Here is a 25,834-nt window from a genome sequence, read left to right as displayed (position 1 = left end):
GGAAGTTCAGAAATACATTTTGGCTGCCCACATTTAGTCTTCCCATTTCCAGCCATTTCAAATATCCACTCGCACTTACCCTGCCCATTTATCCCCATTGCTGCCATTGGTGTGTGAGTGTGTGTGAATGGGCGAATGAGACACAGTGTAAAGCGCTTTGGAGCCGCTAAGGTTAAAAAAGCGCTATATAAGTGCATACCGTTTACCGTTCCCGAAGCCCACCACCATTTCGCATGCCTGTTTACTGCCATACAATCATTTCATGCTTATCTTCCTCATTTGACCTCACGAGAAAAACTCACCCATTCTAAGGTTGTCCATTAACCCCCCCCCCCCCCCCCGCCCCCAAATTAAGTCACCCACACTTAAGCCGGAAGTATAGGCGTCAAACAAAATTGACGTTTGAAGGAAACGTAGAAAATGTGCAGAGTTATCAGTTCGTACAGTGCGATGTGTGCACTCTACCAAGCAGAACAATTTTCTATAAATGTCAGGATCGGATCCAGCCTGATCAGCATTTTGCAGACCGACCGTTAAAAAGTTTTTCAAATATATCTGCTGAACTACGTCCACAAGAGACTGGATAACTTGTGCTTTAATGGGAACGGTCTTGAGTTACTGTACATAAGACTTGCTGGAAATGCTTCCTTTTAAAATAACAAGTTTAATAGAAAATTAAAACATAGAACTTGGCACTGCTTCAACATTTTGATCAAATATCAGCTATCTATGCAAATGCTTTTAATTCTCTGTCATCAACTACTGGTAATAATGCATTTCACCCAAAAGCCACCCATGCTTGGAGAAATGCAGAGTGTAGAACATTGTAATCCAATCACCTGTTATTTTCCCAAAGTGGGTGTTGTGTTTGAAACTGGAGTCATGTCTCTGGCTCAGTGGCACTGAGGGTTCAAAAGAGACCCTTAAAGACAAAGCGCCAAATCTGTGTGAAGGCAATGCTAAAGGGTGTTCACTTACCCGTTACCCCTGACAACTCCCAACACCCCCCCCACCCCACCCCCCTTCCTTTAGTAACCCGTCCATGCTAGGCTTGCTATAAATAAGTGAAGGCGCTGGGTGGGATCACAGAGCAGGCAGACGCCCTTAGGAGACTCTTATTTTTAGGTCTGGGTCATTTTTACCTCCTGTTAGGTTTTTTTTTTAGAAAAGAGAGAACAATGTCTATGTGCCTTCTGTAACACTGTGGTGTAACAAAAGACTGAAGATGGACTGATGTGTTTATCACTTTGTTTAGCATTTCAGCTTATTAAAAGGACGTTTTATGATATGTCTTAAATTTATAATTCTTGACAATCTAGAGATCACAGTCATACATTAGACATTGGATTTGTACAGTATTTAACACTCTAATCTGTAATCTAACACATTAAACATGGTACTTTGAGTTGATTATAACAGATTTGACGGGGACACGGACATCTTGCGCTATATATTTTAATTAGTACCTCATTTGTACAGGCCTATGCTGTTTTTATGGCTTGATAAAAGCGCTAATGACATGACTTGAGGCCTTAAATAGCAGATTTGCAGAGTAGCAATTCATCAGCTCCTAATTACACTGGTTCTAATGTGTTTGTTGGAAATGTATAATATTTCATTGGCACATGGGATATTAGTGGGTTAATTAGATGCTGTTCAGGGACATCTTTGTGGTATTATCTCAGGGATCTGTCATGCTGAGATGTTCTGCTCTGTGCTCTCTGTGCCTTTCCAAGGTGACCAGGAAGTAATCAGGGACTGGGGGTCTTTGGAAAAGGAGAGCCTGTGCTGATTTATACCGTAGCTCTAATAGCATTGTTTCCATCACGCCGATGGCGTTGATTATGGAGGTCAAGAAATTTGTCGATCTGAGCAAATTCTCGTTGCGCCGCTCATGGATTTGGGACTGGGATTGTTTTCGTGTGCTGTTGGCTCAGGTGCTCTCATGAGGGAGGTGAAGCAATTGATTATATTCTTCACACATCAACGCGTTCCATTCGCCATCCTTTGATAATGATTTGCACACCGTTCACCAGAGACTTCACCATATTCAGACTAGATCCTGCGTAAGTGACTGGGACAACTGGTTCAGGTCCTTGTCCTTTGTTCTACATGTACACCAGTGTGACTTCTGAACTAGACCCATAAAAACTTGACCTCAAGACATTATCGTAATGACACACGGTTCTATGGCAGTGCATTTCTCAGTCCGTCATTCTAACAATAACTGTTCAGGAAAGGAGCCACATAGTATACAAAATAAAGGTGCCTGTGATTTGGTGTGATATGTGGTAATAAGTGGGGTTTTCCCCTTTTAACAGGAAATCAGACGAGGAGGTAGACATGGACAAAGTGACTGCAGCCATGGTGCTAACCAGTCTGTCCACAAGTCCTCTAGTGCGGAGTCCTCCAGTTAAAGTTATCGGTAAGTGAACAGTGCTGTTGTAAGCTCTGCTCAGTCTTTTCCATACAGCAGCTACAGAGATAAGTGTCATGTGGTTTTCACTCAGCAGTTTCCTGTTTTTCGCTCTTACATAGCCCTGACACTGAACTGAAGTTGACCCGCCCGCATGACTTAGCCACTACTTTAACCTTTTGCCGAATTGTTAAAACTCGCTGTTTAGGTGCAGTACTTTTTCCAGTACAGAGTTCCTAAACACCTATATTTGTTGTTATTAAAAATGTCAAATCTGTGTGCCATTAAAAAAAAAAAAATAGTATATTTAGTACTAGACCACTTTTCTGGGACCTGCAAAGACAGAAGCAAGTGGAAGCCCATGTCTGCAGAAGAGATGTGGCAATTTATTCAAGGTGCACGAGAAACTTACAGCTGATGCCTTGTACAACTAAAACTACCCAAAATAATTTATGGAATTTGTAAAGATAAAGATTAGTCATATGAAATAATATATATTGAAATTGTTCATATGAAATTGTTCATATGCATAAACATGCATATGATACACTACATGACCAAAAGTATGTGGACACCTGACCAAAATCTGTTGCTGCAAAGTTGGAAGCGTACAATTGTATACAATGTCTTTGTATGCTGTAGCATTACAATTTCCCTTCACTGGATCTAAGAGGCTCAGACATGTTCCAGCATGACAGTGAGCCTGTGCACAAAGCGAGCTTCATGAAGATATGGTTTGCCAAGGATGGAGTGGAAGAACTCCAGTGGCCCGCACAGAGCCCTGACCTCAACCCCACTGAACACCTTTGGGATGAACCGGACCCCAGCCTCCTCACCTGACACCCCACCTCAATAATGCTCTTGTGGCTGAACGAGCACAAATCCCCACAGCCATGCTTACAACTCTTGTGGAAAACCTTCCTAGAAGACTAGAGGTTATTATAACAGCAAAAGGGGGACTAAATCTGGAATGTGATGTTCAAAAAGCACATATGAGTGTGATGGTCAGGTGTCCACATACTTTTAGCCATATAATGCATCATTCCACTCTTACTGCCCTACTGTCTTATGAACATGTGTACAGGAATAAGTGGTGTGTTTTTTTTCTGTATAGATGTCTTTGTTGCAATTTTAACATTGAAAAAACGCTATATCTATACATATACAGTAAATTAATCTCATTAAGAATTAAGCATATTATATTTGTATCTATTTTGCTGTATTAAAAAATACATTTAACCCCTATATACATATTAAAATCGTATTGGGCTCGGAAGTTTCTCTTATTAGTACCAAAATAGAAAGTATGTGCCTGTTGACAATTTCGATCAGTACTTGAAGACTCCCCTAAAGACACGGTCAACCCTCATAATCCTTGTAATGTGACAGATTTCTTAGTTTAAAAAAAAAAATCAGTTATTAAACCATCAGAATTAGACTGGAGTGTGAATGTTCATCAAAAAGTGACATGATAAAACATTACAATGCATTATTATTGGTCAGTCAAGGCAAAATATCAGAACACAGTTGGAGTGTGTGAGGAGTGGCGAAGCAAAATTGTCATGTAAGATTATGTAAAAAAAAAAAAAAAACAGGAATTTTGTATTTTAAGTGACGGATTCTGATTAAAATATGACCAGGGACGTGAACCAAAGATGTGAAACATTAGTTTATATTTCTGGTTTAACAGGCAGAGTATGTGCTGTAGCTATAAGAGTCATAGCTGTTCTGTCCACGGCCAGGCCCTGACCTGCTCTCTTCCTACAGAGGGTCTGAATGGATCGTGGAAGGATGGAGGCTTCACGTCCAGTTACAGCAGCAGTGGCTTCTGGAGCTGGAGTGCTCCCAGTGACCAGTCCAATCCCTCCACTCCGTCTCCACCACTCTCAGCCGACAGTTTCAGACCGTTCCGCATGTCCAGCCTCAGCGGGCCGCCGGACGACACTCTGGACGAGCAGGACACCAGCAGTCTGCTGTTTGATGAGCCCATTCCCCGCAAACGCAAGGTCAGCGACCATCTCCTAATGTCCTTCAGTTTCATCTCAAAACACTCTTAGACCAGCTGGTTTACTGTCCGTTCCTGGACCCTGATCCGATGGGGTTAATTAAGAAAGAAACACAATTATCACTTTCCTATAACAGCATGTCCTGAAGGCTTTTATTCCTCTTGTACTGTTTGCCAGCGTACTTTTTATCAGCTTAACATTTAATGTTATGGAATGTCAGTGAAACAAGTTAGCTCTTGTTATCACTTACATTTTAACAGCTACAAACAGTCTTTCTATCGTTTTCTCTTGACGTTAATAAGACAAAAATGCAGCGTGTTACCAATAAACCCTAAAGCACAGCGTTCTGAAGACTTTCCTGTGGTGGAAAACCCTAAATCCCTAAATTCCTCAAATCCCTAAAATCCTTCACCATATCAATAATCATACTTTTCTTAAATGACATGTTTTTAACCTGTTTATTATTAGACTTAGATTATGTGCAGTATACTTCTACTGCCATATACTTCTCTGAGAATTAGCTGTTACTATAGAAACAGTAACATGGTCTCGAAGATGCTATTGTCAGAGCTGCTGTTATAGAAAACCAATCAATTCCTTTGACTAATCAGAATGGAGCATTCAGCAGCGCTGTGGTGTAAGATGTTATTGTCATTCTGCAAGAGAGACACTTGTTTATTGTAATGGAGCCGTGTATGTGTATGAGTGTGTGTGTGTGTGTGTGTGTGTTTCTGTGACATTATGCACAATGAGCCCTACCTCCTCAGTATTGTGTGGTGAAAGTGAGAGCTGCAGCTTTGTGTTTAAGCCTGTGTTAATGGTGGGTGAATGTAACGCCACATCCTGTGTTTGCTGCTGTTTTCTTCAATGTGTGAAGTTCTCATCGCATCCACAGACCCGAGCGAAGAGGTTTGAGATGCAGTGCGAAACGGCAATCTGCATGTACGGAGATGTATTCTGTGATAGCTGAGTGAGAAAGTCGCTCGCTCTCCTCTTCGCTCCACTCTCGTCTACTGTATCGCCCTATTCCACACACAGACGGTACACTTGCAGTAATGAATGCTTTCTTTATCTGCAGTATTGTCCCGCTGTCTTATCACAGTCGCAGGATTCTTGGACATTATCGGTGCCGGTGTTTGTCATATCCATGCTGTCATTATCCTCTAACAACCCAGTCATCTGTCCTACTTAATTACACAGGAACCATACCTACAAGTACCTGGTGTTAAAATAAACGATTTTAATATCCTCCAGTATAAACACTGAATCCATTTGGAGTTTTATCTGGATCAGCATTGTCCTCAAAGCCGGTGGTTCTCAAAGTGGGGTCCGGTGATTCTCAGGGGTTAATGAAGCAGGAGGTCTGTTTTTTTCCCCATTTTGTTACAGAGGTGGGAAACACAACCCATCAATATCTAGGTTATTCTGTTTATTGTTGAGTTCTTATAGCTATTAGGCTCGTTTTCACTTTAGTGATGCATGAAATATTGAAAGTTTAGTACTTTCATGTCTGTATTTAAACAAGTGAACACTCTGTTCATGTATTATACTGATTTCACTCCTATTATACTGATATTATACTGATATTATACTGATTTGACCCGCACGGTGGCTTGGTGGTTAGTACGTTTGCCTCGCACCTCCGGGGTTTGGGGTTCGAGTCCCACCTCCGCCCTGTGGGCACAGAGATTGTGTGTTCTCCTGTGCTTCGAGGGTTTCCTCCAGGCACTCCAGTTTCCCCCAGTCCAAATTGTCTGTAGTGTGTGAATGTGTGTGCGATTGTGCCCTGGGATTGGGTTGGTACCTGCCTTGTGCCCTGTGTTCCTTGGGATAGACTCCAGGTTCCCCCATGACCCCGTGTAGGTGTGGAAAATGGATGGATGGAATGGATACTGATCTACTGATTTGACTCATATTATGCTGATATTATACTGGTCTGACTCATATTATGCTGACGTGACTCGGATCAGAAGAAGCCACAGAAAGAATTCTTGTGCTTTTTGTAAAGCACATTTAACAAAAGTGCTAGTGAACTGCCTCCAATTCCACCTCGTTTTTATGTAGCTAACTTTTAACCGAGCTTGTTAACAGGTGTTTAAAACAGAAATTGTGAATTGAAATAAGGTTGTGAATTCATGCTGTTTAGGACGACCCAGTGGGAGAGGTTTAGTTGGCAGTAAAGTTCATTTTTCAGGGTCGTTAATATATCTAAAATATACAGCTGAAGAGTTTTATTTCATTTGTGTTTGTGAGCAAATTGTCCTATAAACAATTAAGAACTGCAAAGTCAGAAATATAATGGTATAATGCAGTTTACATTTGTTTTAAATACTTAAATTCATGTTATATTATTGATTTGTTCAAATAAATGCAATTATTATTAAAGCATACAGTATTATTTATTAACCATTAAATATTAAGTAACTACAGACTAATCAAAAAGGTATGTAGTTACAGGACTGAGGAATGTAATCACAGTTTTATCACAGAACTTTTAGTAATGTTTTGGTATTTTTGATCGTTTATGCCAGTGTCGATCTGTCTCCGTCGACGTAACGGTGTTGTAACGACTCAGATCTCTGTAAACCAACGTCAGTGGAATGTGGGGGCAGGATTTTAAGAACAAGCCACATAATTTGTGTATATCCTGGCGCTCTATTTTGGTGTAATGAATGTTGGTGTATTAGATAAAGTTCAGAGTGTAAAGAAAGTTTGTAATTTGAATGGATCTCTGTGACATTTACTGTGAAATACCATAAAACTCCGTCCGGCTGCATAAACAATTCAGCATACAGATGATTTTTTATGTTTCTTTTCAGTGAGATGTCTGTGAAACACTTTCACTCTGAGTTGTCAAATATGCAAAGCTATACTGCAAAAAAAAACAAAACAACAACAACAACAAGGTAACCAGTGAAAACATCTTAAATATCAAACGACTTGCCTAATAATTCTAACACGTTTATCTAATAACTGTTATTGTATTATTTGAAGTTTATTTTGCCTAGACACTAATTTGCTAATCAAGTTTGAGATTCTGTTCAGCGGATGATCCCCCCCCCCCCCCCCGCGCCCCCGCCTAGTCCCCCGCCCAGAAATAAATGCTTGAAAGATGCCAAATCATCTGCCTACAAAATAGCAAATGTAAACAAGTAAATATGTCTAGAAATAGGCTTAATAATCAATTAATAAAACATAATGTCTCCTATATCATTATTTGCAGTGTATTACGATGAGTGAATGTGCTTTGGTGGTTTTCGGTGGTTAATTAAATGTTGGTTGTTGGCAATGGGACCTGCTTTGTTATTGTTCGTGCTCTCCGAGGACACAGTCTGCTTTTTGTACCAGACTAAAACAAAGGCCTCCTTATGGAAATGAAATTAGTGCTTTGACAAAGTAAACACACAACCCCATTGTAATATGTGACCAGGTGGAGAAAAGCATTACAATTTGGAATAAAACCCAACAGGACATGCTTTTATTGGAAAATAATAAACAGTGATTTGCGGAGTTACTGTTGCCACTGTGAAGTTGATTATTTTCCTGCATTATGTCATGTCCCATAGTGTTTTATTCCTCTTATACCAGAGCAATATGCCAATTGCACCAATTTAGTATTATTAATTAAAGAAGGCCATGTCGTTGGTGTTATGTATTTATGGTCTAAGCTATAAACAGTGGATTTGTCTTAAAGCTGGAACTGCTGCCAGAGCTGCTGTGATTGAAAATGAATCAACACCTTCTGACCAATAAGAATAGAGGATGCAACAGTACTGTGGTGTAAGGAAGGCATTTTATACACCGGTTTGTAAACAGTCAGCGTCTATAACGCAGGAATTTTCTTCCCCCTGTAACTGTAAATGTCGACCAATGTGTATAACATCACACTGAATATACAGCATGACTATGTACTGTCACTTTGACTACACGCCAGTTACAAACAAACGACTTGAGAGATTTGGGCTGTTTGTGTTTCTGTGTATTTCTATCTTGCTTATCATGGCTATAATGGAGGACAAGGATGACAAAGCGTTGTTTTTTTTTTTCCCCATCAGGCTTTCGTGTCTTTGTTAAGCCTAGCACGCAAAGGAAAAGCAGGATGGATTAGTTGTGTCACTGTGCACTTGTGTTTCGAGCAGAACTCCATGAAGGTGATGTTCAAGTGTCTGTGGAAGAACTGCGGCAAGGTGCTGAGTACTGCAGCGGGGATCCAGAGACACATCCGCACCGTACACCTCGGGTAAGGACACTCAAACTTAATCGGTAACGAATTATGGTTAAAAACATTCACTATCCATGTAAAAGAAATGCTGCCTACTACAGACACTTCAGATGAACCCGAAACACCTTGTTATTCACTGAAGGTAATCACTACATATGGTGTGTATGATGTTAGCATAGGGTTCTATATGGCCGGTACAGCTCTGTTTGAGATTCAGCCCCATAAGTTCAGGAAACCTGTATCGATAGACGTCTGTTAGGTAAAAAGTCTTACAAATGTGCCCTCGACCACATGAATATTCACATAGCATTCGAACGGTGAGATCAGTGTCATAGACCATCTCAGGCAAATATTCATGAGCACAGGAAGTGATGTTGATGTTACTAAACAGCATTCAAAACACTAGCAAAAAAACAAAACAAAACCATACACCTCTTTTTAATGGACTGGAAAATTTATACAGTATAATTTATACAAGATTCTTAAAATTAAAAATTGAAATTAGTACCATTTTATTCAGTTGTTGTTCCCTCAGGCCAGGAACTAACTCGGAATATATTTCCAAAAGACAAAGCACAGCGAAGTGCTTGGATTGCTGCAGTGAAGAGAGACAGCTGGATACACACTAACTCCAGGATCTGGAGCACATGTTTTATTTCCACTCATATGAAATATAACACACTTAAAAAAGTGACATGTTGCACAATGTAAGTCATCAACAAGCTGTATCAGGGTGTAACAGGCAGACGCCATTAAGAGCTGCATGTCATCCTACATAGGTGTATACTCAGCTGTATAGTGCATTTATTTGCCAAATAAGAAAGCTGACCATCTAGCCTGCTAACTCACCTGGCCATACGCTTACAGCAAGAGCTTGCAACTTCCCCTTCCTTAGGAGAAGAACCGTGCCAAGGATGTTTTAGACAGCGTTTGACGGCTCCAACACCATACACCACACCTCAAATATTTACCACCTTCAAGCGTCCAAACTGTGATGAGCTTTCACTGTCTCTCTGGTGTAAACACACTCTGTAAGGTATACAGAGTTAAGTCATATATAATACATATCAGGTTAAGTCACGGGAAACAAATTTTTTTCACATTCTTGTTTAAAGGATTAGGCTATGACACACATTCGTATCCGTATATTGTTTGACTTTCGAGAAACTCAAGAAGTATGAGCTAATCATTCATTTTTACTAGAGGTCGACCAATGGTGGATTTTACTGATACAAGTAACTTGGGCAGTAACTTAGTTATTGGTGAAGTTAAAGGTCGATAACCGATGAATCAACCTGTAGTTTTTAAGACTGATACTGAATGAAAACTTAACACTCAGAGCAAAATATTCCTGAACTTTATTACAAAAATAAACAGTACTGACTCTACCATGGAAATGTACTGTACTTTTTTTTACATGAAATAAATCTATAAATATTACTATACATTAACTATTAATAAATATTAAAGTAAGTAAAAGATATACATCCAAACTGAACCAAAAAATAGCACTCCAATAACAAATAAAAATCGAGACATCCGAAATGAATCGAAAAACACTTCAAATAGCACAACAAAATTTGTTAATGAAAGTTTTTATTTCACCTCTAGAGGCCGCTCTCGTATTGTCTAATGACAGCGGACTCTTCTCAACGCACGTAACCAGGAGAAACTATCGGTGTGGTTTTTTTTGCTGATAAACAACTGTGGGAATTATCGATTTCGATTTTTACAGCTTTGCATTTAAAAATGCTGGAAATGCTTTAGCAGGGTACATGCGCAGTAGCGTTGTTATTAAAGGTTTTCTAATGAAAAATAATATAGCAGAAAAATTCTCCTGCTTTAATCAGATGTGCCTATTATCACAAGAGTGATACACGCAGACATGTGCAGGGGCACACTTAGTAAAAGGGATCATTTGCACAATTTGCTTTAACCCAGTGTGTCAAAACACAGTAGACTAATTGCAGAAGATTATTGTGAGGATTCTAGAGATTTGGTGAAGTTGTCGGGAGGGTCAGAGCACTGCAGAATTTCTGCTATAACACGCACAATGAGGCTTATTAGATAATTACAGAAACCTTTCATGGGTTCAGTCAGGTGTGTTATTGCAGGGAAAGCACAACAGAGCTGCAGTAATGACAGGTAAGGTGCATTTAATGATATCAATCCACAGCTCACATCCTATACTGAACATGTTGGAATCAAAGGTCACTTTTGGAAAATATCAGTGGGTCAAAATGTATTTCTATCATAAACTACAGCCTCGTACATTCCTGAGAAAATATGCTTACATGCACCACCAGTCAAAAGTTTTCAACACACTGTATTAACATTTTGGTTAAAGTTCAGTGGGTTCAAGTTGAACACTCAAAAACGATATTTAAAAAAAAAAAAAAAAAAAAAGGAATAGGAATAACCAAGGAACTGAAAAATATGCACCTTTTTATTATATTGGAAAAATGTTGATGGAATTGGAGGAAAGAATCTGGATCGCTTCAGTTAGGCACTTGAATCACATCATGTATTTGTCTTACGGTTAAGCCGAAGATTGTCTAATATCAGCTAGTAGGACAAATCCAGTCATACGGTAAATTATAGTCAGACAGTAACTGCTTCACCAAACAAGAGCCTTGTTCCCTTTTTTTCGCCTGAAAATGACACGGGTCCATTTTTTTTCCAGAACTGCGTGAACCCGAAAATCTGAGCCATTTTTATGTGGTCCTGAACGGCACACAGTTCCATTCTGTGGTGATGTGACTGTAATAAGACCAGCCAGCGCTGAATTTCCCAAAAGCATCATAACACAAACATTGTTAAACGGTTGAGCAAGCAGCACATTAAACACTCTCTGTATCAGATAAATGATCTTGACTTCATAATGCTTTTGGGAAATTGTTTTATTTTTTATTTATTATATTACATTACACTTGACACACTTTTATACTTTATGTGCATATCACTGTCTTTATCATTTAGCCACTTCTGTGGCTTTCTGATCTAATTGTGAACAGCCACCAGTCAACAACCTGAGCAAATCATGTTTGTGATAAAGGCTTGTGCTAGTGCTTTGTTTCTTTTTTGTTGTTGTACATGATGTCAAGTATGGATTGTGTACTTTATGTGACATTATTTGGAAAATGTCTACAAGCGGGTTGTTTCAGGTCAGAGCTTGAATAATGTTCCAGACAGATACAGTATATGTGACTTGGAAACAGCTTCAGCGAGCCTTAACATTGATTCTGTGGAACTGTAATGGCGCAAGAAACACCATCCTTCCAAAAAGATATTTCTTCGACCGATGTTTTGATGATAGTGGTTGCAGAATGCCGTCTAACACAATGCTCCAAAAATCTCCCATTGGTGTTCGCTTAGGTTAAGCTCTGGTGACTGTACAGGCCATAACATATTATATACATTATTTACATCCTCAGTGAACTATTCGGGGAGCCTTTTTGCTGAGGATGGGGGCGGAGTCATCCTGAATAAGCCCACTCCCATCAGGATAGACATGAAATGTTTATTCATAGGATAAAGGTGATCAGTCAGAAGAGCTTTAAGTTTATTCTCAGTGACCCTTTGCTCTAACAGGAGAAGTGAACCCGAACCATGCTAGCCAAACAAAGCCACAGTTTTCCCCTTTGATTTGTCACCTGTCTGTATGTGAACTGTCAGAACAAAACAGAACATATCTAAACAAAAGAAATCTGACTTGAGCAATAAAGCTTGTAATATGAACGTAGCCCAATAGGCATCACAATCTGCAGTTTTGAAACCTAATATCATTTTAAAAACCGTATAGCCCACTGACTGTCAGGCTGTTTGATGGTTTAATGAGCATTTTAAGTGCTTTATGTTATACTTAAGGCACATGAGAGATTTTCTTTAGGGTGGTAATGAAATGCACTACGTATTACACCGCATTTGTAGTTGTATTTGCATACAGTTCCTGTTACACTGACATTAATTTGCAAATAATTGATGAAGGAAAGTGCAGCTCTGCTTCTCAGAGTAATTAGAGCAGTGCAGCCAACTGAATCAGTATGCTAATGAGATGGTGTCATAGCCTTTCCCCGTTTTTCTCCCCCGCCCCTAGGCGGAACTGCGACTCGGAGTGCAGTGATGGAGAGGAGGATTTCTATTACACCGAGATTAAGCTGAATACGGACTCGGTGGCCGACGGGCTGAGCAGTCTGTCACCTGCGTCTCCGTCTGTTCTGTCTCCTCCACCTGCCACCGAGCACAGACGAGCCGAAACCTCCTGCAGTGCCAGCGGAGCCAAGACCGAGAGCAGCAGCTCCACCCCTCTCAGTCGCTCCGCCCCCAGTGCCCTCTACCTGGTACACACTGACCACGCCTATCAGGTACTGCCCACTCACGTTTACAAGCATTGGTCAGGCTATACGAAGTGTTTTTAAGTTCTTGAGTTTAACCTTTTCAAATGTAAGTACTGGAAGAGCTTAATAAGTTATTGTAATTGAAGATTTAGATGTATTGAACAAGATGACATTGACATTCCACAGCGCCGAAATTTCATTCGCACAGACCGCAAGCTTGCATCTGACAGTCTGTCCTGTAGTCCAATGTAGAAGTGGTCTCTTGAGTCGTAAATGATGTGCTTAGAAAGTCCTGGAATTTCATTTTGAAACGTGTGCTCACTTTTGTGGTTATTCAAATTTTGTATTTTATTTATTTATTTTGGGGGGGGGGGGGGTTCACACCCAGCACATCCAGCACATGCATGCACTGAAGCACTGGAATGTCCTGCTGTGAACCCGAATTAACCCGAACGACACTTATTGAACTCACTGACTCAATTATTCTGACAGAGGAGCGAACCTCGGTCATGACAGAATGATTCGCTGACTCCAGCACTGCCTGGCTGAATGTAAGAAGAGTGAATCTCTGTCACGACCAAACTATTTGCTGACTCAAGTGGTCTGGATGTAGGTTGAGCAGGCCTGCAATTCCAAATGCATTCATCACACAATTATCGGAAGTTTAAATTAAACACCACCAGATAAACATTTAATGTAAACCTACATTAAATATAGGTCAGATAATCATAAAGTGGGTTATGGATATGTATGGAAGTTTAGTGCTCTGTTTTGCACTTTTCAGTTTTGCAGTTGCAAAGCTCATCAGCGGCAAACGGTATCAGTGTCCGTATACAGAATCATTCATCCCAGAGACTTGTTTAAAAAAAAGGCTGAATTTTTAATGAATGAAACATGTCTAACTTATGCACCGAAGTAACAGATGCATTGTGCGCATTCACTGCTTCTTTACACTCAATAAAAGCAATTTATATTAGTTACAAGTGGTGTTTCACTGCCAGGCCTATCCGACCACAACCAGAACTGTGTAAACCTGGAAATTCCCCCTCACGCTCGGAAATTAGTCATGAATATTTAAAAAAAAATAATAATTCACTTTAATCCCGGGATACACTCAGGTCTCCGGTGTATTGCTTTTCTGAGTCAGTCGTTTCGGTTTAAAGCAACAAAGTCTCAAACATAAAAGTAGTGATACGGCTGCTTTCCGGGGGTTTTTTTTTTTATTAACATTACAAGAAATCTGTCAGGTTACAGCTAACATTTTTAAACTCTTTTAATTGAATTAAATGTTTCCACAATTAAAAAAAAAAAAATACAGTAAAGAGCAGTAAACAGTAGTAAATGAAACAAAGTCAATATTTGGTGTGACAAAAAAAAATAAAAAATAGTAGTCTCCGGTACACTGTGTGCAGTTTTATAAGGAAATGAACCGGAAGTGTTCTTGAGCGTCTTGCAGAACCAGCCACGGTTCTTCTGGAGACCTGGACTTATTTTTGCAGCAAAACACAGCAGACTTCATTGTGTTGTTTTTTTTTTGTTGTTTTGTTTTGTTTTTTTATCTGAAAAGTGGTCTCTTACGTAATGTGCTGCTTTCTTTACTGCCATGCAAACATTTTTCTGTAATTACGTTCTTTGCTGGAAAACGAATGTTCCGAATCTAAAATGGTTTTTATCCTGACTTGATGATGTAGAAGTCATAAAATAAAAAAATCTATAACAAAGTTTTGTACTAAAAAAAAAATAGGGTGCCTAAAACTTTTGCACAGTACTGTATACTGTAAGGCATGCTCGCTGTATGATAGGTTTTTTATATGAATCATGGTTAAAAAATAGCTTTAATACGACTAATTATCGCTTAGTATAAAACTTTATAAATTAAAGCTGCAAGCAGCATTTTCAGGAACCAAGCACCCAAACTCGGTGAGCTGCACATTCACAGACGTGCTACAATTTAGCTAAAGGGATTAAAGACTGATTTGTAGTTCCACTCATGATGTGTATGTTTTGACCATGGGATGCACTGAGCTCGACTCGACCCAGGGAATCCAGGGATGTCTGGCTTTTAAATTTTGGCCACATGGTTCAAAAGTTGAAGGGACCATAAACATACTTCCAAATTATGCCCAAGTTTGACCTGATGGTGGTGCTAGAGTGTTGGCAGCACTTGGCCCAAATTTGGTCAGAATGTTCCTTAGACACTCCCCAATCAGTGTGCCAAATTTCACAACTTTTTACCAGATGCTTCTATGGATTGCCATATACACCCGAAGAAGAAGAAGAAGAAGAAGAAGAAATGGTAGAATAAAAATAGGGTGCCTATGCACCTTCGGTGCTTGATCCACCGAATATGGTTCATTGTTAGAGCATCCCTAGTGTCTCTAGTCAGATACAGCATGCAATAATATCCTCACATAGGGTTTGCTCAAGGAGCCTTAAGTGCTAGAAGTACTTAATTTACATTTAATTTGTGTCAAACTGAGAAGTGCCTAAAGAGTGCTTGACATGCAACATGTCATCATAATATATGTTTTATTAAGCCAATAATTATCCTAATTGGTATTTCCATGCACACAGATCTTACACTCACACATGACACATGCTGGCCTAGTTTATATTACCTCCCCGGATGATGAAATAACGTGTAATGGCCAGAAAACGTAAGCCAGTGTTTGAATACTGAAATCGCTATTCGGGTATTTGTTATGCACTACCTCTGCAGGAAGTCAGTGAGAAAATATACCATTGAAAATGAAAAGGCAAATCTTTTGGTAATCTTTTGATGGTGTGGCAAGTTAGAAGGGCTGAAGACTTTGCAGAAGCAGGGGGTTTAAGTAGGAAGCTCACTGGTCAAAGAGGGATTGTACATTTCCAAGACATTAAAAGTTTCCTGACAAAAAAAACAAGAATCTTAGGGTACAAATTAAGCACATTTGGGCGCTGCTTTCTGCTTTAACATGGAAAAAATTTTTTTTGTATTTTCAGTTACTGTTTTTTTGTTCTGATTATTATGCACATGCACAGCCATTTTGCTCGCATAAAGCTCATGAATTCAGTGAGATTTTCATTACTGCACTGTGTCCGTTTCATGTCATTTGAACTTTAAACAATGCCAGAGCACGCACTGCTGCGGTATGTTTATAGGCTAAAATATTGAGCTGACATTTAGTAAAGCTTTTGCGGTTGTGCGTTTAATATTTCTCTAAATTACATCTGTAAAACACAAACACGTGCGCCACCCACATAAGGAAAGTTTCGCCTCTGTGGAAAATTACGCCACACTAAAAATGTCTTTCCCGTCTCCCACCAGTTACCCAAAAACTTGAAAATTAAACAAAAGGCATATTCTTTGTCCATATACACAGCATGCATAAGCTTTTGTTAGAATAATCATCCCAGTGGAAATTTCATCTGCTCGCTTTGATATTATCATAGCAACCCTGGCATGCTTAAAAACAACTGGACCACAGACAGCTCATAAATTGTTCAGAGACGCCAAGGAGCACTTTGAGCCATCACCCCTCAGTGCTGTTCTCTCAGCTATAACCTGTTCCAGTGTAATGAGAGTCAGCTTCGTGTGTGTGAGCGCACTCCTGCTGTCCCTCCACAGGCCACGGCTCCAGTCTCCATCCCCTCTACCAGCTCAGCTCGCTTCACTCCCTCCAGCAGCAACAGCTTCAGCATCTCCTGGCAGTCCCCACCCGTCACCTTCACTGGAACCCCAGTGAGTACACGTGCACACACTCTCACACAGCTGCACAACAATGCAGCATATGCACACATTGAGACACAAAACAATGGCACATGTAAATACACTCAGACGCAATAACTATACCACACACACACTAAGCTACGAACATAATTCTCTGTATATACACACTCAGACACAATGTTGCATGGTTAAGTCACTAGGAGTCGCTGTGACATCATAGGCTCATTTGCATAGACGTTGAATCGTCGTGAATATTTGCATATCAAAACGTTACCTGAAGAAGGAAGAATTTGATCAGAATAGAAAAACTGATTATTACTTACTTCATATAGAAAGAACTCATCTGTGGTCATATCACCACATAGTAACTATTTATGTATTTACAAAATACTGTCATTTTTATTAAGAAATCAGACTAAATGAAGTAGTGGTGGTGAGGAGTCGGGAAATAGACATGAAGGAAATGGTTACAGATGGAATAACTCACTTTCATTAATTGTAAACACAACCAAGAAGAAGGTTTAAAATGAAGAACAAAGAAGTGAGCGGGTGGGACAGACGATGGTGACCAGTGATTGGTTGTTGGGAACAGTGCTGACCAGTGATTGGTTGTTGGGAACAGTGCTGACCGGTGATTGGTTGTTGGGAACAGTACGGATCAGTGATTGGTTGTTGGGAACAGTGCTGACCAGTGATTGGTTGTTGGGAACAGTGCTGACCAGTGATTGGTTGTTGGGAACAGTACGGATCAGTGATTGGTTGTTGGGAACAGTGCTGACCGGTGATTGGTTGTTGGGAACAGTGCTGACCAGTGATTGGTTGTTGGGAACAGTGCTGACCAGTGATTGGTTGTTGGGAACAGTGCTGACCAGTGATTGGTTGTTGGGAACAGTGCTGACCAGTGATTGGTTGTTGGGAACAGTGCTGACCGGTGATTGGTTGTTGGGAACAGTACGGATCAGTGATTGGTTGTTGGGAACAGTGCTGACCGGTGATTGGTTGTTGGGAACAGTACGGATCAGTGATTGGTTGTTGGGAACAGTGCTGACCAGTGATTGGTTGTTGGGAACAGTGCTGACCAGTGATTGGTTGTTGGGAACAGGGCTGACCAGTGATTGGTTGTTGGGAACAGTCCTGACCAGTGATTGGTTGTTGGGAACAGTGCTGACCAGTGATTGGTTGTATATAACAATTTTTGTTATATGAGCTAGAGAGCTGTGTCGAGTGCAGGACAGTACCGAACGTCTGCTCAAAACATCAGTAGATTTTCACCAAGTTCTCTGTCAGAGGCACTGAAATGGTCTAAAAAGTCCCCAGATCTGTTTAGAACACTGATCAGACACACCTGTATGAGAATATAGTACATTTTTAGAAAAATGTAGAGTCTAGGCAGCTGACTGGGATTGCATCCAGGTGATTTTAGTTCTTTGACATTTTAATTTGAAGTATTACCAAAACCATTTTACTTAAGATTCACTTAATTAGATTGTTGATGTGAAATGTTGGAAATTACAGTATATATTGTATCTGAGCATAAAATGAGTGTCATGTAACAGAATTTTCATCTCGTATAGCAAACAAACAGAATAAACCAGAAGCAAAAGCAAGAGCCTTCTTACTTCAGTTCTAGAAACTAAAGTGACAGTACATTTAAAGGACAATTATTTGTAATTACATGTTATCAGTTGCTTAATTTCTGTTCCACCGTCTGTGACGTGTGACTGATAGGAAACTGGAAGTTTGGGGGGAGGGGGGGGGGTTTTCCATTCTGTTTTCGTCACCCTTACAGTGCGTTTTCATGGGAAGACGTACACAATTTCCGACAAACACGAAAGTCTTGATGAGAACTTCAAACAGCGTGTTGGTTTTTTAATCGACGATGCCAGAACTCGTGCAGCGGTAAATTTAGCCGGGAATGACCATTACATACAGCATTTTTAAAGGCCGTTTCATGGAGAGAGAAAAAAAATCACAACCATTGTTTCAATGCATTTACTTTCCAATTATACACATAAAGCCAATGAAAACATAGCTAATGCCTGACACAGGTTTATATTATGTCCATCTAAGGTAACACACACACACACACACACACACACACACACACACACACACACACACACACACACACAAAGACTAATATTTGCAGATTGTGTGCCTTAGTGGCTGTAGTAAATGAGCTGTTTTGTGTTACAGGCCTCTCCCACTCATAATCAGACACAGGGCTTCAGTGAGCAGCGCTCTCAGACCATCCCAGTGCTCTCATCTCTACCCCGAGCCTCAGGCTCACTCAGGTACATCTCTTTCATCTTCTACACTCAATACCTTCAAGTTTAACATGGCTCATTTTCTACCAATCCTGCCTAGAAAACATACTCGAAAGACACAGTTGTAGTGTGTGGGTTGGTAATGGTGTGTGTGTGTGTGTGTGTGTGTGTGTGCGTTTGTTTGTCGGTGCAGCAGGAAGTCCCGAGGTGAGGGAAAGAAGTGCCGAAAGGTGTACGGAATGGAGAACAGAGACATGTGGTGCACGGCGTGCCGCTGGAAGAAAGCCTGCCAGAGGTTTGTGGACTGAGCTGCCTAGGAAAAAGGGGCGGGGCTTCCTTCAATTGCAAAACTGTTTGTATGCTGCGCCTCCTACACCACAATTCCCACAATCCTCCACTTCTTGGCCTGGACCCAGGATCTGAAAGAAAACTCCTTAAACATTCCCAGTGCGATTGCCAAAAACTTGGAGAAAGGCGAGTAGTGCTATATTGCAAAAACAAAACAAAAAAGCAAAGACTTGTAATGTTTGATTTTTTTTTTTTTTATGTTCTTTTTAAAACGTTTGGCTCTTAAACATCCGTGTAAGTCATGGAGGGACCAAACATCGTAGGTCCAATCACTGCCTGATTTTTCTTTTCTTTTCTTTTTTCCTAAAAAAAAAAAAAAAAATACAAAAAAAGGACACTTAGAGTGCTACAAAATGGAGTACAGACTAAGATCCTTGTTTTCCATGAACGCTTTTCCACTTCTGCTTTTCAGCAGGGATAAACATTCGCACCAACTGCCAACCACACTCGAGACTGTCCACCCTTCCTCTAGTCGTGGTTGTCTGTGTGTTTAGGGAGGAGCGTGCCCCCTGGTGGAAACGGATCAAAATATAATGAATAAGGATAAGCCACTGCTTTTCTTCCGTATACTCACAAGCAATTACACTCACTAGGGAGGGACAGGTTTTCTATCTCTGTTTTATATATGTGTCATTTCTTTCAGGGATGATGCGTTCAGCGAAAGCGAAACCAGCAGCTTTGTTTACCCCCCTCCCCCCCCCCCCCCCCCCCCCAAAAAAAAAAAGGATTCTCTGTTCCATTTCTGTTTTTCGTTTTTGTGCTCCGTTGTGCACGACTGCTACGTTAATAAACACCCCACACAGCAGATGACAGCGGTGTAAACCGAGCCACACTCACTCAGATGAGATTGCGTCCTACAACTTTGTCCCTCGTTCGTTAACAGCCAGGTCAGCATTCCCACCTGCAGAGCATCGTCCGAACGCTTTAAGAGAGGCAGTGAGTAAAAGACCTTCCTCTGCACCCATTTTTTTCCTGACCTCACACGTTTTAATTACGAAGTAATAAAAAGATAGAGCACTTACCCCATCAGCCCCGGGAGCTCACGCAGTGGGCACAAGCTGGAAGCACTCGAGTGTGTTTTGTTTTTCGTCTGTCGTTGAGTAGATTGTGTAATTACGCTGCACAGTGATCACATGAGGAGGAAATGGGATATTTCTCCACGCTGCTCCAGGTGATGAAGACTGGATGGTTTCTGTGTCCGTGTCCTCCTGGGGTTCGTCACCGTCGTGACTCCAGCAGTGATGGACTTTTATGCAAGAAGAAAACGGCTGCTCAGCGGGCAGCTGTAAGTGCTCTGGCGCTGATTCTGTCCCTTTCGATGCAGTATTGTATAAACAAGTATCTAACACACAGCTCAACACCAGCGCGCGTGCACTCACACACACACACACACCACAGTTTAGTCTCCTTCAACAGCTCCCTTATTAATTTTCTACCTTCCAGATGTTTATGTATGTAGTTCTAAGCTAAATTTTAAAACACTGAGAATTGTCTAGCACTTCACGGAAACCGAGATATTGTTTACACCTGGTCACTTCTTGCTTCTCGTGTATCAGGATGATACCCGGATCAGGATTATTTACGGAAGGCGTAAATGCACCCGAGATGCGTTTTAGACAGATTTCAGTCTGATTTCTCAGGACATCCGAGACAACGCTACTGGAACGGTCAGTAAACATTCAACAGGCTCTTTAAAGGCTAGACCAACATTCCAGAAAGAAACGTTCCTGCAATGTTTCTCACACAACGTCCCCAGTGAGACGTCTTATAGTACGCTACAGTAAGTAAAAACGTTGCTGCGGTGTTGTAGGAATATTTATTTATATAGCGTTACATTTTCTCAGCACACCTGGAAAAACAGATTGAACATTTCTAGAACATTCCAAAAAAAAAAAAAAACATTCTGTTCATGTAAAATTGTTAGCTGGAGAGACACATTTAAGCCAAGTGTAAATAAATCCGTATCTCCAAGCAACATCCGACCACCAAAACCTGTCTCAATACGCTACACCACAACACACAGGCCACGACTGAAATTTAGTGGTGTTGATTTTTATTCTTTTCGACAGTAATGATACACATCTTAATAGCCAGTGTATATGATACAATACGGTTTTATTTACTACTGATGTAATGCGATTCGGTTCAGCACTTCTATCATTCAGTTCATGTCCAATCTAATATGATTTAGTTCAGTTACAATTAACATGTGTCGATGGGACCTCTTTTTGTCTTACTCACTCTCACACACACGTGCGTGAACCGGAGAGCGTATATATCTATTGTTGTGTGCATTGACTTTCAGCAGTATTGGTTTTTACAATTAGAACCAGATCTAGGCTTGTAAATCAGCTCAGCTGTGTCATAGGCTGTTGGGCTGATATTCCAATTTACACCCCTACTGAAGCTGCCACTTTTAATGAAATTTAAAATGCAGTGTAAGGAATGAGGAATAGAACAGGATGTTGAAGGTGTTTCATGAGCTGAATGTGCCTGTTCTACACAAAATAGCGATCAGATCTCAAACCAGCTAACCTTTCAATTACAAATGTGAACGCATGTGATTAAAATCTCCTCAGGATACGATCCAGATACAAGAAACATTATTAAAAAAAATAAAAAATGACCAGGTGTGAACGTGGATGAAGATGTGAGAAGTCTGAGAGAATGTTACATTTTCTTTCCAAATCCTTGTGCTCCATTTTTTGTTTGTTTTTTTTGTGATGTTTCTACAGAGTACACAGTACTTTAAGGTGAAAGAAACTGACATTATATGTTCTGTGGAGGTTAAAGTCTATTAAAGAAAATGTAGAAACTCTACAATTTATGTTCATATTCAATCTTTAAATGGCTTTTTTTTTTTTTTTTTTTCCCATCTTCTTTTGTATATATTTCTGAATACAGAAATATTGTATAAGTATATCCTCCTGAGCCTTGAGGTTATTCTCAGAAATGTTAAATTCATCCAACACTTTTAAAGGCAGTGATACTTCAGCTGAACGCCGGAATCGTTACAACTGGTTAAGACTTATAAGTAGAGCTGGGCGATAATAGAAAATAGACATTTTTACAAACATGTTTAATTGGCATTATCTACAAAAAAATTTATATTTATATTAGTGACGTTGCAGCTGAATTTCTGATTTTCAACATAGGCCGTGTTCAAAATGGCATACCCTGCAATACTATACACTATACTACATACTACACCGATCAGCCATAACATTAAAACCACGGACAGGTGAAGGGAACAACATTGATTATCTCATTACGGTGTCACCTGTCAAGGGGTGGGATCTATTAGGCAGCAAGTGAACAGTCAGTTCTTGAAGTTGACTTGTTGGAAGCAGGAAAAATGGGCAAGCGTAAGGATCTGAGTGATTTTGACAAGGGTCAAGTTGTGACGGCGAGACTACTGCGTCAGAGAATCTCCAAAATGGCAGGTCTTGTGGGGGGTTATGTAGTGGTTAGTACCTACCAAAAGTGCTCCAAGGAAGGACAAAACCGGTGAACTGGTGACGGGGTTTTTGGCGCCCAAGGCTCATTGATGCACATGGGGAGCGAAGGCTTGGGCCCCAAATTCCCCAGATCTCAATCCGATCTAACATCTATTAGATGTGCTGGACAACCAATTCCAATCCATGGAGGCCCCACTTCACAACTTACAGGACTGCTGCTAACGTCTTGGCGTCTGATACCACAGCACACCTTCAGAGACCTTGTGGAGTCCGTGCCTCTACGGGTCAGAGCTGTTTTGGTGGCACACGGGGGACCTACACAATATTAGGCAGGTGGTTGTAATATCATGGCTGATCGGTGTTCCTCGTGGTCAGTTGCATTCAGTATGTAAGAATTTCCATCTGATACACCAAACATTCCGTCACACTCGTGTGAATGCAGTTTCCTCAGACGGCTTTATTTTTTATTGTATTTCACTTTTTTGAGTTCAACTTTGGTGCCTCAAGACAAAAACAAGCTTCTAATGTAGAAAAACGGGTTCAGCTGTTTGTTAGTTTTTTAACAGGAGAGTGAATGGTAGAGTAATGGTTAACTAGCGTATGCAGCTATTTTTCAAAATAAAGAGAACATGAGCTGCTTGTGCAGTTTGATTGTATGCCGCAAGCGTTGACGTGTCGTAAGTGTCATTGTCATAAGTCTCCTTATACCTGTTCACTACCAAGACAAAATTTATTTATTTATTTTTTTTTTTTTCTCTTGCTCACCCCCTGATCTGCGATCTGGTTGATCAGGAGGTCAAAAACAAAAGCGCTTGACGTCACTCTGTGCTCTTCTGAAAAGCTGAACTTTTTCAACGTTGGAAGCTTTTTTATGACAAAAAAATAAATAAATAAATAAAAGAGAGAAAAGCTGATGGCGGCTCTTTTTAAAAGTCCCGACCGCCTTGCGTCTGCTTCCCACAAGAATGAAGCTGCCTTATAGTTTTCACTCATCTGCAGTTTTTAAAATTCAATATGTTTAATGTAACATGGAAATCAACACCAGGACAAATTCGTCCTGTCTCAAAACCAACTCGGAGGACAAAAACATATTTGTAAACTTGTTTTTTTTTTAAAAAAAATAAATAAATAAAATTTAAATAAATAATAATAATTATTCTTCACGTCATTTTATTGGGATGATTTGAATCTTCGTCATATCGCCCAGCTATACTTAGAAGTTTCAAATGCCTGTGATTTTATTTCGTTGAAATGTGTATGAGAATGTGAGTCACTTTGAGAAGAAAAGCAGCTGATGTCTGTCGATACCTTGGGCGGTCCAAGCTACATCCTAGACCTTAGAAGCTACAGCGTGTCTAAACGCCTTACTGGCTTTCTGTTATCTTACAGTGTTATTGTAAGGGGCAGACTGGCTCGCGCTGTTGTTTACACACAGAAAAAAATCTGAAACTGTTTCCATCATGATTACTATGAAGTAATGAGGTGCTTCTTTGTCCTGTGTATAAAGACTAATCCCTGGATATGACGACACTTATGGGTGATTTCCTCACAAAAAAAAAACCAAAAAAAACCTAAGCGTTGCAATATAAAGTGATGTTCCACGCTGCCCTAACATCATGGTGCTTGTGCACGTTTCAGCTGCCACAGGTTGGATCAGTCCCTGGGTTCATTAGGGATGCTTATTCACTTACATGCAATCCCGATTGCATCGTAGAACAATCGAGTAAAATCATGAAGCCACATCGCTGCTCTTTTCCTCTTTACTTCCTGTTGTTCTATACTATACCTTTATTTCTTAACCAGTAGCTACAGTATTCATGTATAGCTACACATTAAGCAGCCGTGTTTAGGACTCGTGTGGTCCACACAGACGGCTCCTGTTGTACAGTATAAAACCTGCATTGTCTAAACAGCAGATAAACTTCTCGTCTCAATCATCAAGCTTTCCTGATTCCCTGTAACAGTATAATATCCCAGATATAACCAATCACAGTATGACTGTTTATTTAACCTGACATCGCTGTATGGATGTGAATTTTAACCCAGTTCAAATACAGTTAGATTGTCAGCTCGGCTGTTTGCAAAGGTCAAGTCTTGTCGTCGTATTTTGCCTGCAGGAATGCTCCGGTTTCTGCCATACACAGAGGATAAAGTGTGCATGTGTGCGGATCATTCAGACACTAGCTGATGGGCTTGAGCTTTTTAAATCGCCTCAGCAGCATCTGTTACTCTTTAAATTAGGGATACAGTTGTTGTTGTTTTTGTTTGTTTTCAAGAATGAGTACGTGCTTTTTCAGTACCTGTCAATACGGATACTGATGCTGAAATGAGTGGGGTACTTAGTTTTAAGTCGTTTTAATCCGGTTCATCGCTGAACATTTTTAGCTCTGGTTGTGTCGGTTGCTGCCGTGTGTTGCAAGAAAAGGGCGTTTTCTGACCTGTAGATCTGTAGATCTGTAGATCTGACCCTTTGTTCCAAAACAGGGACTTAAAATTGTTAGTGTTGTATTTTCTCCTTGGCTCGGTTCGCTTTCAGAAAGCAACATTTCAGAGTGTACCAAAATGTGTTCATGCAAGTCACGTGTGAGTAAACCGTCCTCTCATTGGTCAGGGTGCACCTGTTTATGTTCTGGGGTTCTGCCCATAACGGTCATCCATCAAGATGGATCAACAGCAGCCCCGTGAGCTTACCGCGGCTGTCTGTGTAACTGTAGTTATTCTAATTTTTCAGTTTGAGCGGGGGGAAAAAAGCCCATCTCCTTGAGACGCTCGCTAAACACCTTGTAAACCGCACTGTTTTTATCCATTTTTGAAAGTTGTTCAAATATGTGTTTGTCAGATCAAATTTAATCTTTGGTTAATGTTAAAGTTAGACTGAGATTCATGTTGCGAGCCATTAGCAAAAAAAAAAAAAAAAAACATGTTTTTTACGTAACATAGTTCCCATCATGCATTGCTGCACAGGTTGGTCTGTTGGGTCGGATTGCTTTCTCAAGCGAACCACTCCAGATGTCATTTGCAGTTGTTGTTTTTTCTGCGGATCCGAGCGCGATTGCTGTGTTCATACGTCT

The 25,834-nt window shown here is 40.3% G+C and overlaps 1 protein-coding gene across 2 annotated transcripts in view; it reads left to right on the top strand.

Annotated features, from left to right (window-relative positions):
• znf704 (zinc finger protein 704) overlaps nucleotides 1-21,909 on the top strand; it is a 54,763-nt gene extending 32,854 nt beyond the window's left edge. Inside the window, exons 3-9 of one of the 2 annotated variants that reach the window (XM_053612988.1) lie at nucleotides 2,322-2,425; nucleotides 4,184-4,422; nucleotides 8,562-8,662; nucleotides 12,741-13,008; nucleotides 16,589-16,702; nucleotides 18,887-18,984; nucleotides 19,154-21,909. In XM_053612988.1, the coding sequence (XP_053468963.1) occupies nucleotides 2,322-2,425; nucleotides 4,184-4,422; nucleotides 8,562-8,662; nucleotides 12,741-13,008; nucleotides 16,589-16,702; nucleotides 18,887-18,984; nucleotides 19,154-19,265 (1,036 nt within the window). In that variant the 3' untranslated portion in view covers nucleotides 19,266-21,909. Of the gene's footprint in view, nucleotides 1-2,321; nucleotides 2,426-4,183; nucleotides 4,423-8,561; nucleotides 8,663-12,740; nucleotides 13,009-16,588; nucleotides 16,703-18,886; nucleotides 18,985-19,150 lie in introns of both variants that reach the window. The other variant, XM_053612987.1, reaches the window with a different exon arrangement.
• The last annotated feature ends 3,925 nt before the right edge of the window (nucleotides 21,910-25,834 follow it).

Source organism: Ictalurus furcatus, chromosome 24, assembly GCF_023375685.1.
Source record: "Ictalurus furcatus strain D&B chromosome 24, Billie_1.0, whole genome shotgun sequence".
Classification (NCBI taxonomy): domain Eukaryota; kingdom Metazoa; phylum Chordata; class Actinopteri; order Siluriformes; family Ictaluridae; genus Ictalurus; species Ictalurus furcatus.
This window is presented reverse-complemented; position numbering and strand designations above follow the sequence as displayed.